The sequence below is a fragment of the Schistocerca nitens genome, chromosome 5 (assembly GCF_023898315.1).
Source record: "Schistocerca nitens isolate TAMUIC-IGC-003100 chromosome 5, iqSchNite1.1, whole genome shotgun sequence".
In the NCBI taxonomy this organism is placed as follows: domain Eukaryota; kingdom Metazoa; phylum Arthropoda; class Insecta; order Orthoptera; family Acrididae; genus Schistocerca; species Schistocerca nitens.
In genome coordinates, this window is record NC_064618.1 from 586,576,593 (window position 1) to 586,589,871 (window position 13,279).

The 13,279-nt window shown below is 38.5% G+C and overlaps 1 protein-coding gene across 3 annotated transcripts in view; it reads right to left on the reverse strand.

Moving 5' to 3' along the window:
- Positions 1-3,660: 3,660 nt before the first annotated feature.
- Positions 3,661-13,279, reverse strand: part of LOC126259878 (M-phase inducer phosphatase-like) — a 402,459-nt gene continuing 392,840 nt past the window's right edge. For 2 of the 3 annotated variants that reach the window (XM_049956940.1, XM_049956942.1), the window contains 8 exons: positions 10,518-10,776; positions 10,025-10,155; positions 9,727-9,907; positions 9,446-9,631; positions 8,666-8,960; positions 8,422-8,587; positions 7,816-8,016; positions 3,661-5,219 (listed from right to left, as the gene is read on the reverse strand). In XM_049956940.1, the coding sequence (XP_049812897.1) occupies positions 4,952-5,219; positions 7,816-8,016; positions 8,422-8,587; positions 8,666-8,960; positions 9,446-9,631; positions 9,727-9,907; positions 10,025-10,155; positions 10,518-10,776 (1,687 nt within the window). In that variant the 3' untranslated portion in view covers positions 3,661-4,951. Of the gene's footprint in view, positions 5,220-7,815; positions 8,017-8,421; positions 8,588-8,665; positions 8,961-9,445; positions 9,632-9,726; positions 9,908-10,024; positions 10,156-10,517; positions 10,777-11,350; positions 11,462-13,279 lie in introns of those variants that run through there. The other variant, XM_049956941.1, reaches the window with a different exon arrangement.

The window sequence follows — 13,279 nt, forward strand, 5'->3', positions numbered from 1 at the left end:
AACACCGTACTGAATTCCCGCGTTACTGATGGAGGGCACCATGAACTTTTAAGTCATTTTCAGCTAAGTGTCCGGATACTTTTGATCACATAGTGTATTTTCTAACTTGTGCGGAACATTACAGATCACTTCTAGAATAATCAACTTCTACCTTTGCACTGAAAAGTAACTGAAACAACAAGAAAAAAACAGCAGCAGCAAGATTCCTGTCTATATTGATACCAGAATACATTTCATCTGCATACATACATACATACATACATACATACGAAGAATTCCTGTGTCAGTCTTTTCTATGCTTTTCATCTTAATGGTAGTTTGTTTTGGCAGATGTCAACATGTTTTGAAAATTTGTTCTCATTTGTGTGTTTCATACTTAATTTATAAGTTATTGGCAATGACAACTCATTCCTTAGAGTGAGCATTGTTGTAAGTACTGAAGACCAAACATTACACAACATACTTTTATTAAATTAAGAAGCCACAGAATGTTTAACAAATCGCTAATTATTGTTCAGTTGCATTAACCACGTGCTGTTGAAAGAAATACTGATGTGCAAGTAGCGTAAACAATGAAGATGCTTTAAGCCCACCCTTAAAAAAACTTAAAACTGCAAATTTCATTGATGGTTGTCAATTTCTACTCGCGACCTTCTTCTTCTTCTTCTTCTTCTTCTCCTCCCCCCCCCCCCCCCCCTGTGAGATACTGATGTATACTTAAAGTCCTGAACCTGCAGATATTGAATATGACATTCATTGGGTAAAGTGGTATCTGCTGCTAAGCCTTGAAAATCTTGTATCAAGTTTCCGTGAAAAATTTAAAATAGTTATGGAATCTAGTAGAAACATTTATTAAACATAACAGCGCCATGTATTTCAAAATGTAGTAAAGGAGACACTACTCCATTACAGCGACAAACCTTCTCAAAACTCAGGACTTACATCTGTTGAATTTGTAGTTGCCAGAAAAAAACACTTTTGACATTGTGAATAGAAGACTATATGAAAGAACAGCTTCATACAAATAGAGCTTGAAATAATAAGTGAAATATGAAATGAAAACTGAATTTCATAGATCTAGCTGCTTATCAGGAGGGACCTGCTATCAGTACTACCGAAAACCTTATAATCTGAAATTAACATTGCTCATAGAGTTAACATTACAATGACTTTACGTGGGATGGTCGCCCGCAGTGTCTTGTATGTCATAAAGTATTTAATTCTGCGAAGAGGTCCAATATACAGCGACATTATACACGTCTTCACGCAGCGCACTACAATCAGGCAGAAGGGGTTGCATGCAGAGAACTGGTAGCCAGGCTTAAGAACATAAGTTTGAAAATGGTTTCGTAATACGAGGGTATCAAAACATGCAACATAGTTCGTGTTCTGTAATGCTTTTATAATTTTCAGGTGAATGAGAGCGGAGAAAACACTACTGAATCTGCAATTCGAGCAAGCTGCAGGGTCGCTCACATCATTGCGACGAGTGGCAAGCCGTTTTCGGTGGGACCACTCGTAAAATCGTGCATGGTAGCAGTTGCAGAATGCTTGTTTCCAAGGGAGGTGCAGGCAATTGAAGGAGTTTGCCTGTCGAAGCAAACAATGTCTCGTCGAATCCTGGACATAGCAGCGGATTTAGAGACACAGCTCAAGAAAAAGGCGGAGAGCTTTGTTACATTTTCGCTAGGGCTTGACGAAAGCATCGACATATCGGACTGTGCTCAGCTTGCAGTCTTTGTGTGTGGTGTCGCCATGGAGCTGCAAGTAACTGAACTCTTGGATGTGGTACCACTCAATTACACCGCAACAGGGCGTGACATTTTTGAAACTGTTTGTGAATCAGTGAACAATATGAATTTACTGTGGGATAAGCTCCATTCTGTAGCGACATACGGTGCACCACAAATGATCGGACGTCACCAAGGTTTTGCTTCTCGTTTGAAAAATGAACTCAGGGACGAATTCGGGAAAGACATTTTGACTCTTCATTGTTTTATTCACCAAGAGGCACTGTGTCCTGAAACAGTAGAGCTATTTGGCGTAGATTACGTGAAGTGTGTGAATTTTGTGCAGCGTCACGGTATGAATCGCCGCCAATTCAAAGGATTCCTGAAAGATATGGAAGCGGAGTATGGGGACATACCTTACCACAGTACAGTTCGTAGGCTGAGTCGGGGAAAAGTTCTTGATGTTTTCTTTGCCATTCGTGGGGAAATATCCCTTTTTCTCGAACTGAAAGGGGAAGAAATGCGTTGTCTGAAAGATATAAAATAGATATCGGACCTGGCGTTCCTAGCGGACATAACTATGCGTTCAAAAAATGGTTCAAATGGCTCTGAGCATTATGGGACTCAACTGCTGTGGTCATCAGTCCCCTCGAACTTAGAACTACTTAAACCTAACGCGAGACCACCGCGGCCGGGTAACTATGCGTCTGAATGATTTAAATCCGTCATTGCAGGGCAAAGGGCAGCTAATCGTTGACATGCACGACCAGATAAAAGCATTCATGGAAAAGTTACGTTTATTTGAGAGGCAGATGCGTAATGGACATTTAATGTTCTGCAATCGTCTTTGTTCTTTAAAACTACCGGAAGGTACTACTTTCGGCGATTACCGAGCAAAGTTAAAGCAGCTGATCATGTCGTTTGAAACACGATTCCGAGACCTCACTAGTTTGGAAATAGAACTTAAGGTGTTCAGCGCTCCTTTTTCAGTTTCCCCCGATGACTTGTCATCGTCACTTCAATTGGAGATTACTGATTTGCAAAATTCAACGTTGTTGAAAGAGAGGTACTACAGCACGTTGGTATCGTTCATTACAGCAGAAAATATTTCCCAAGCTTTACAACAATGCCGCTCAGATCGTGTGCATGTCTGGATCTACGTATTGTTGTGAGCAGCTTTTCTCAGCAATGAAAAGAGTAAAAAGTAATAAACGATCGCGAACACTATGACGCCAGATTTTTCCGATCTTGTAATGAAAAGAAAATGTCGAACTACAGAGGCCCAATAAATTTAGCACGCAATTTCTTGTAAAACAATTGTTTCTTATTTATTTCCTGAACATTGTATATCCTGATGTAGCATGTCACCACGTCTTAGCAGCTAAGAGTATGAGGTTGTCAATCTTGTAAGACGTAGCTGTCACATCAAAACGCTCGCCTTGCCGCCTGCCTCAGCCAGCCGTGCCACGTGCAAGCGTGCCGGCCCACTTTGAATGGTCACAGCGAGCGACACGGCTCCCTGGAGCAGGGAGTGCTCCACGGCTCACAACGGAGCCGACGAGCTGGAACAGCCTGGTCTAGACAGTATAGCAGCGTGGCATTTATAGTAATTGCCTCACTGATGCAAAACATGATATAGGGTTTACAGCACAGGACAGGACAGAAAAAGATGCACACCAATAAAGGAACACCTATCAAGTCAAGGTGCAGAAATTATAATGTAATGAAAATATTAATTTGTAGTAGGAAATGTGAAAATACAAAATTACAAACATAAAAAAAGAAAAATTTAATTAGGTTTCAAATGTTTACATGCCCCTTCAACAATCAAGGTTGAAATAAGCTGATTATTCTGTGCAAGTTGCATTTCACAAATACAATTTATTCTGTAAAATTGTCTCAATCCAATTTTCATTATTAAAATTTTGCAGCTTGAGTTTTCAAATGTTTTACAGTTTAATTATATGAGCAGTTTTGAATAAATTGATATTTAAATAAAAAACAGCAAAGAATTGCACAGAATTATTTATATATTTGCACATATATATATTTATATAATATATATACTAATTTTTATTGTAATTTCCATAGGTTCTTTACATTGTATCCATATATTTATACCCATACAAATAAAAAATAAAACCATATCTTATAAAAGTAACAACAATAAAAAATTAAGCGTTTCATAACATTTAAAATTTGAACTGTGTGTATTCATAGGAATAGAAGTAAAAAATATGGCTGTTTATAATCCTGCAGAGCTATCACCTCCTGAACTTTAATATGATTACTCAAAGAACTGACACCACATACAATTTATTTTTTATGATGAAACACTAAACATGGAGAGGTACATGAGAATGTAGACCTCATGTCCAAAATTGATTTTGTCTAGTTAAATAAGAAACCGAAATATAAAGACTGTATCTCAAATCTGCAACCAACATGCCAGAAAGTACACTAATTACAGTATTGCAAGATTTAAAATTTTAACGTTTTTGAAAGATGCTTTAATAATGCCACATCCAGAAATTTTGCCCGATTTCTCTCAGCCATATTGGAGAAAAAAATTGCACTTAAAATGTCACTGAAAGAATTCTTTACAGCTCTCTGTGACATAGAATACACATGCTCTATAACATACTAATATTTGAACACATTGCAGGTATTCATGCACTAAGCTACTGGCACCCATTTCTGTATTTGTCACTGCGAATCGTTAACCATGACAATTTTCATTTGAATGTGCCACGTGACTTACTGTTAACATAATTTTGTACTTCACAAAAGTTAATAAAACAACAAAAAATTGGAAAACATGGCAGTAATCTGTACCGTTCAAGTATCAACTAATTTAAACAATTTGAAGTCTTGGCAGTGGTAAATGAGTGGTCATCGTCCAATATCAATTTCAAAATTTTTCATCTTTGTGTTAAAAAATGGAGTTCCTCATTTTTTATTCAATAAATCACTTATCAGCTAAAAAAAGGAATAAGAAAACCATAAAGGTTTGCACAAATGTTACACCTCACACTGTGCTCTGCCAATGTTCACAATCCATTATTTGTCTATCACTGGTCAAATAAAAAACGTATGACCACTCTCATGAAAGTTTCGAAGATACACTTATCACTCCGCCAATAAACACGTTAAGCCATGAAGTTAATGCATTTTGCATCACCACACTTTGTTGCATTTTAAATCCTAATCAACAAGGTTTCTCATAGACCAAGCCTTTTTAAATTGCTACGAAGTGTTTGCCGATTCTTGTTGTCACCACTCCAAGATTTTGATTTGGACCGGAATAATCTTAAATCAGACTCAAATTTTGGATCACGCATTGGTTGATAAGCACGAGGTTCACATAAGTCACTATGGTTTTCAAAGAAGTTTTTATAACCACCATCCAGCAAATAGATCTCCGGATAATTCAGTGCTGGATAAATGTCTTTATTCCTTGTTCTATCACAGTTGCGCAGAAATCTTGTCCTGTGGGGGGAAAAAAATAGTGAGATTAAAATAATGATTCAACTATAAGAACAATACAACACAAATAGGTCAAAATTTTATATTTAGCAGAATTAGCTCTGGTGTTCAAATAAAAGATAAACGAGGACTAAAACTTTAAGGGAATAAGTCAGAAGAGAGAGAGGGGGGGAGGGGGGGGCGAAATTGCCAGTGATATCTATGTTTCAGGATTTTTGTTTACAGTAGCAGAGCCAAAACATGGAGAAACAAAGATTAAATGTGATACCAGTGTGAAGAAGAGAACTGGAGGAAGCATCTTAACTGGGAAGGGGGGAGGGATCAGTACTGAAGGCACCTCCTCACACAATAACAGCCTCATTATGTGAAGATGGTAGAGAAACGGAGGAGGAAGCCGTAATACTATTACTTTTCCAGGGTTCTATACCACGAAAACTTACATATGGCTGACTCCATATGTATCTAGAGCATGCATCTCCAGAATACACGAATGGTAGCAAACAAACTATACAAATTGAATTTGAGTGGTATACAGAGAGATGGTGGTACAATGAAGTCATCACATATGAGTGAAGTCAAAGCTAAGATAAAATTTGCATCTGGTTAACAAAAATACAGCTCAAGCACAGATGCAAGTACTTCAAAAGTGTGCATACAGAACTTGCCCTTAAATGCAAAATTGGCTATCGTTCATACAGCACTTCAACAGAGCTATCAGCAAGTGACTGCGTAATTAGTATGTTTTTCAGCATCAGGTGGAAATTGTCATGCTTCTACTAAGACAGTACACAGAAAGATAGTACTTCCAGTTGAACTGGGTACCACGCAGACCCACTTACACTCACTCAATTATAAATGCCAAATCACATGAGCTGATGACGATGTATGTCTTTGGTAGACAGAATTCCATTCTTTACCTGTGCGTACATGCTTTGTTACTTAATGTACTGTTGTTGAAAAGTAACAGAGCAACCATGAAAATTTATATAGTAAACTTTACTGCTATTTAGCGGGTATAAATCAGTGAGATACTTCTGAATTCTAATTTCAGACCTGTGTTTGGCAATTTGAAACATCTTGCTGCTGCCCACCTATACAACTTGCGGAAAGTTAAAGAGTTGATACTCTATCATTATTTGCATGGTTCATTCCCATTTCCATCTATTTGCCACAAGCAAACAGTAACAATGATTACTCGGGAATATTTGCTCCAACTCTACCCTGCACTGACCTTCAAATGCCTTTCTTAGAAACAATTCATATTGATCAAGTTATTATTGGTAACATTTAAAACTTTTATTTTCCTCTTCAAAAAGGCACACAAATTATGGAAACTACAGTACACAATACCTAAAGTTAACTACAATGAAATGAACACCCTTAGCTGCTTACAGGTGTTGACATACGTCAACGGGGACAGATGAAAATGTGTGCCCCGAGGAGGACTCGAACCCGGGATCTCCTGCTTACATGGCAGACCCTCTATCCATCTGAGCCACCGAGGACACAGAGGATAGTGCGACTGCAAGGATTTATCTTTACAAAAGCGCTGGCAGGTCGATAGACACACAAACAAACACAAATATACACACAAAATTCAAGCTTTCGCAACAAACTGTTGCCTCATCAGGAAAGAGGGAAGGAGAGGGAAAGACGAAAGGATGTGGGTTTTAAGGGAGAGGGTAAGGAGTCATTCCAATCCCAGGAGCGGAAAGACTTACCTTAGGGGGAAAAAAGGACAGGTATACACTCGCGCACACACACACATATCCATCCACACATACAGACACAAGCAGACATATATGTCTGCTTGTGTCTGTATGTGTGGATGGATATGTGTGTGTGTGCGAGTGTATACCTGTCCTTTTTTCCCCCTAAGGTAAGTCTTTCCGCTCCTGGGATTGGAATGACTCCTTACCCTCTCCCTTAAAACCCACATCCTTTCGTCTTTCCCTCTCCTTCCCTCTTTCCTGATGAGGCAATAGTTTGTTGCGAAAGCTTGAATTTTGTGTGTATATTTGTGTTTGTTTGTGTGTCTATCGACCTGCCAGCGCTTTTGTTTGGTAAGTCTCATCATCTTTCTTTTTAGATATATTTTTTCCACGTGGAATGTTTCCCTCTGTTATATATATATATATATATATATATATATATATATATATATATATATATATATATATATATATATATATATAATGATGAGACTTACCAAACAAAAGCGCTGGCAGGTCGATAGACACACAAAAAAACACAAATATACACAAAAAAAATATATATATATATATATATATATATATATATATATATATATATATATATATATATATATATATATATATATATTTGACGAATATCCTCAACAGTCGCAGACGGCTGGGCATAGCTGATTCATGCACCTACTCAATCAATCACAAAACGTGGTTTTGTAAACATCTCTACTGCAACGCTGAGGTGTTGACATGGCTCTATTGACAGCAGCGAACTGCTGGGGATCTTTTTATGCCAATTCAACAATAGTGTAATTGAGGTATATGCTTCATATCATTTTTACTGAAAAAAATATCTTAGTATTTACTAAACTGCAGAATGAGATACTTACATATTAGGTCCCCTTTCTGATGAAAATTCACAGTGGAATATCAGTATATTTCGTTTTTCATCGGAAGATACATTTTGATCGTCTCCATTGGAGCTGCGGGTGGAAGGTCTTTGAATGTCAACAAATTCCTTCCATATCTGGTCTTTCGTATACAAGTTTCTAGCACCCTGTATGTGTCCTCCATCATACTCATATGGATACCTGGAAAATGTATGTTTGAAAAATTAACATTTACCTATAAGCAACATGCTGGCAACAAAAATAATCTGACAATTACTGTTTACAACATCAACTTTTGTCTCTCATATAAATTATGATTTTTATATCAATCTCTTCGTTACTTGCATTTTGATACCTGCACGTAAGCTATGCCACACACAAAAAATCTAATGGTTAAGGAATTACTGAACACAACCAAGCTGCAACTTTGTGAAAAACTCTGCTGCTCCTCACTATAGTGAATTATATCTAACTGGGAGGAGGGGGAAGGGCCATGTTCTTAAATTCAGATGACAAACCAGTAACTAACACTTCAAAACAAAAAAAGGTCACATAAATAAAATAAAGATAATTTTGCACTCATGTACCTGCAGACATAAAACTTACCGACAATCCACAATTGTGTACGATGCTACAGAATCTTTGTATTGCCCCCTGATAAGTGAAGCTAATGTTTCTGGTGAAATTGACTTCAAATCCTGATGGCGGCCATCCATTAATGGTAATATGAATGGCTTTGTGAAGTCACCAATGAGATCAGGCTCCTGCGATGCTGCAATAAATAAATCTCGATTACAAACATTCCGCTGAAGTTAAATACAAATAATTCATAGCTTTAATATTTACTAACCTTTCTGTAAGGCACGCTTTATAGTAGCTTCAGTTTCTGAAAAACTCCGCTGTATTTTGACTGAGTGTCTCTCAAATCCATAACTAAAAAGTGTGCCTTTCACTGCTGTATGTGTAACAGCCTCATTCTCTGCAATAGACACGCATGTGTTTGACTTGTGTCTTTTTATTTCAAGTGGACTAATAATTCCACAAGGGGGCTCAGGTCGTTTAAATGCTCTAATAGCTTCAACAGTTGGAGAGACACAAGGACTTGAGGAGTTACTTCCCGGTGATGAAAATAAGGAATTACGGACCTGTGAAGAAAATAGTTACATGTTAAAAAATTCTGAATATTCAAGTTTAAAATTTACAACTCCACAAAACAAATAGGTAAGAAAGGACTGACAAACAATGGAGTTCTCCAAAATACATAACAGTGGGCAGTAATTATTCATGGGTAACATGCTTAGGTATTTCATTATTGTTTCTCTTAGGGAGGAAGAGTGGGGAACAGGACAGCTGAAAAATATCTGCTGCTTTAGAATCAATAATTATTAATAATTTGTCAAACTCTAAACAGCTTAAATAAGATGTCACTATAAAAAAATTATGGAGAAAATTTGTAGTCTCAAAGACACTAATAACACAGGACACACCACCAACTACATCATCATCATTCACCTGTTCAAAAAGATGTATTTTAATGTAACAATTTTATTACAGAACATCAAACACCCAAGCCAAGTTCACTGCCAGAAAAACATTCTAAAATCCATGCTTTGTAAGTCAATTGTAGTACCTTTTGCTGACCACAGTAAGACAAGCTTCTGCCAAAGTATTTTTGCTCTGGTGGCCTCAATGTGATTTTGAATGGTGAAGTTTGTGGACTGTTCCCTTTCTCCTTTAATGGACTTCTTCTGTTAACTTCCTTCAGTGCTCCCGAAAGTAGTGTGTTCATTCCTGAAGGAAGCTGAGCATCTTCATCCTGCAAAGTAATGAACACAATACACACCATGACAAACTTCAGGGTCACTTGGTTAAAAAAAAAGGAAAATACTGAGAAGAAAACACAATTCATACCAGCTTTTCACATTCAAGGAGCTCCATAAAACCATCATCAATTGATTCACTTCCAGAACTAGATGAGAAACTATGGAAAAGAGCACCTCTTGCAGATTTCATTGGAGAAATGAATAAATCTTTCCGCGGTGACTGTTCCACAAGCAAACGGCGAGGAGCAGTTCCAAGTGGTTCAGTGAATCTGGAAAAGCCCAGCCATTGCCAATTACTCTTCTCAAAGAGTTTGTAAGGTCTTAACTGTATTCAAACTATTTTTCCAAAAATAATATTAAATTAACAGATAAGCGTAAAATCCTACCTGAAGGCTTCAGCAACATCCTTTTCAACAGGTGCTGTACAGCATCCACTATCCTGAGAATTTGCATCATAGTCTTCTAGTGGCTGGCGGGGTCTCAGACTACCACTGCTAGCCTGTCTAACCACTGCAAACTGTCAAAAGAAAATGTTATTACAAACTACAATTTAGGTAACATTGCTATAAATACACCATGCCAAAAATACAGGCACTGTACTCCACATTTCTGTTGTATCTGACCATTTGTTCATTGTGTGACTGCTTCTGGACGACCAGGTATATCTATATTTGCTATTTGGATGAAATTGCTTCTTTTAATAGCCTTATTATTAAGCTTACACTGTTTCTACACGTTAAGGTGGTGGAAATGGTAAGTTACCATAGACAACTGGATAATAAAAGACGATTTCAGTAACGGAGCGAGAGAGGAATAAAACGGGGGCCGCCTCAATTGTGTGAAAACCATGTTTCTGGGAAGACCCATGGGTATACATACCTTTGACGGGCTGACTGATGGCTTCGACGGGCTTCCAAACGAAAGCTGCGAATGTTGACTCGTGCGATCTTTATTTGGTGACCCGTTTTCCTTGTTTCCTGCGCCAGAAGGCTTGTTTCTGTCATCGGGGTTAAGGGATAAAGGCTGAAGACTTATCCTGCGGCATAACCCGCGCGATTTGCTGTTGTACACAGGAAGATTGCCGGTCGAGTAATTGCCGAACGCTGCGTCTGGTAGTTTCATCACGTTTTTCATTAACCTGTGGAAAGAAGAGCACCATCAGTTGGATTCTTGAAACAGCACACGGGAAGAGTTACTTGCGTTCCATGTTATTTCTGTTTTTCCTACGGTTTGATACACCTGGTGCGATTTTGGTTCAGTGTGCATCAAACGTTTTGTTCAACGACACAACATGAAACGAGTTTACACATACCACAATCCCCTTGCCGGGCATTATTTCTAATCGTCTTGCAAACAACACTTTTGGAACACGTTCTATGTGGAAAACTGCAAGTTTCACAAACACTCAAAAATTTATTCTTCGGTTCCTGAGCGAAGAAAACTAAAACAATTTGGCCATCACAACTTCAATGTGTTCTATGATGTGACAGCCGACGTTGAAGACATTCATCACTTAAACTAACTATTCGGAGATCACACACTTTTAAACATAACAGATGCGAGGTGTACATTGTTGACTCGGTGAGTAGCTTCCCAAGGGACACTATGAATTCATCAGAATTCGTTGGTGAAAAAAGGTAAACAATGAATGCTCTTTATGATTTGAATGTTGTTGAATCTTTAGCGACGTCCTAACGTGGGAGATATCTGACCTGCAACAATCGCCGATCTCGCAGCATTCCGGTGAAGATTCCCTCATCATCTTGCAGTAGTTATTGAGAACGTCAGCTCCTTCCGCCGTCGGCGCTGACGGTGTTCTGTCAGAACAGAGCCGCCAAAACACGGCGAGAGATGCCTTGTGGTGGGGGTTACGCGTGGTGGGGAGCGTGACGCAGCAGTGGCCAATCAGGAGGCAGCGAGCTACGCCATGCCCGCCAAGAATGGAGACACCCTCTCCTATCATGTGAACTGCACAGAACAACTTGCAAAGCAGTAGTCAGTATCTCCAACATGCACTAAGAAGCTACATACAGATGTCTGCACCATGTTGTCAGTAACTACGTTTATGTCTAAGCAGTAGCTGAACACATCTCTGGAAAACGTTAAACCCGATGAGATACATCGTATCTCAGTTACGGAAGAACTGAGTGTACATAATTGAGAAGTCTTCGACCTGTACGACGGGGCAATGTTCCCACCCGCTCAGTATGCCGCGCAAGGTTTACGAACCGACGGAGTCCAAGGCTGGATCCTGTAAACACACTAGCGCGTGTTTTGTTTTGCCACGAAACAGGGTGTACAGAATTTGATCACAATACGATTCACATTACTTTCCGCTATAGCCGTACGTATATTCCTCGCCATTCTTTTCACTGACAAAGCGGTGATTATCTTTTTTCGCATAAAGTCCATTGCACTAAGAATATGGCATATCCTCGACTATTTCCGTTTCCGAAATGATTCGTTGGTATCATCCAAAGTGATTTACTGTTAAACTTCAAGAGCGTTCTCTGTTGCACACAACATATATTGCTCCAACTACGCTCTCCAAGATTTCCAGCACCAAAATGAAATATCGATTTCTTTAGTTTCATTTTATGAAACGTTATTCATTTGCATTGCATGATATCCATGCGTAGGTTACATTTGGTTTTAAATTTGTTTCATCGCTCTCTGTCTTCAATAATATGTAGCACTTATTTTCGCCGACGGAGCCGATACCAATGTTAACGTTGATAGCATGTTTACAACAGCAAAAGTCATTTGCAGACATGTCAGAACATGCGTAGTGTTTCAGGCAAAATATCACTCACGAAAAGATGACACTGGAAGCCATGAACCAGATCTGGCATAGAAATTAGACTGTAAAACCTAACCCCAACCATCCCGAAACAATACATCCCTGAAAGCCTATGCGTTCCAAATAGATAAGCTTCAATTTATAAACAAACGTAATAATTCAGAGGGGTGTAATTTTAATGTGAAACTCAACCAAAAATGCGCTGTTTCATTTTTGTGTTGTTATAGCTTAACTTTACACACCAACAATATGGATTACTGAATAACCATTTCATTGTATGAAGAGAGCGTTCATGCTATCTTCAGTCAAAAAAGGCTAGCCGTCACAGCAGCAAACTGTATCACAATGGTATCTCCCGTTCCTCGTAGGAGTAGTAATTCGACCAGTAAAAGAACGAATATACTTTTCGTCTGATTATCGTTAAGTCCACACTCAATTTTGTTATTTTTGGTCCAGTGCTTGTACTTAACACAACATTATTGCTTCTCTCCCCACGTAAAATCATATAATATGAAATATTATACTGAATCGGGTCCAACTTTAGACCGAACGTAACGTTTGATTGCACCACCATCACAAGATTTTGCTTGCTAAGCAGCTGGTGTTGAACTTACCCGCACTACACTGCTCACAGAACTTTCTCAACTGCAGATTCATACATATGCGGTTTAGATTATGGTGCTGATGACGCGAGATAATTTCACGTTCCTCAGAAACTGGAGTAGAAAATCACCGCCCTGAATGAAGTAATGTTATGTTTAACGTACTATCAAGCAGATAAGTGACACACTTGACCAAGCGATACCATTTGTATAGAAGAACTGATGAGTGTCTTACACGA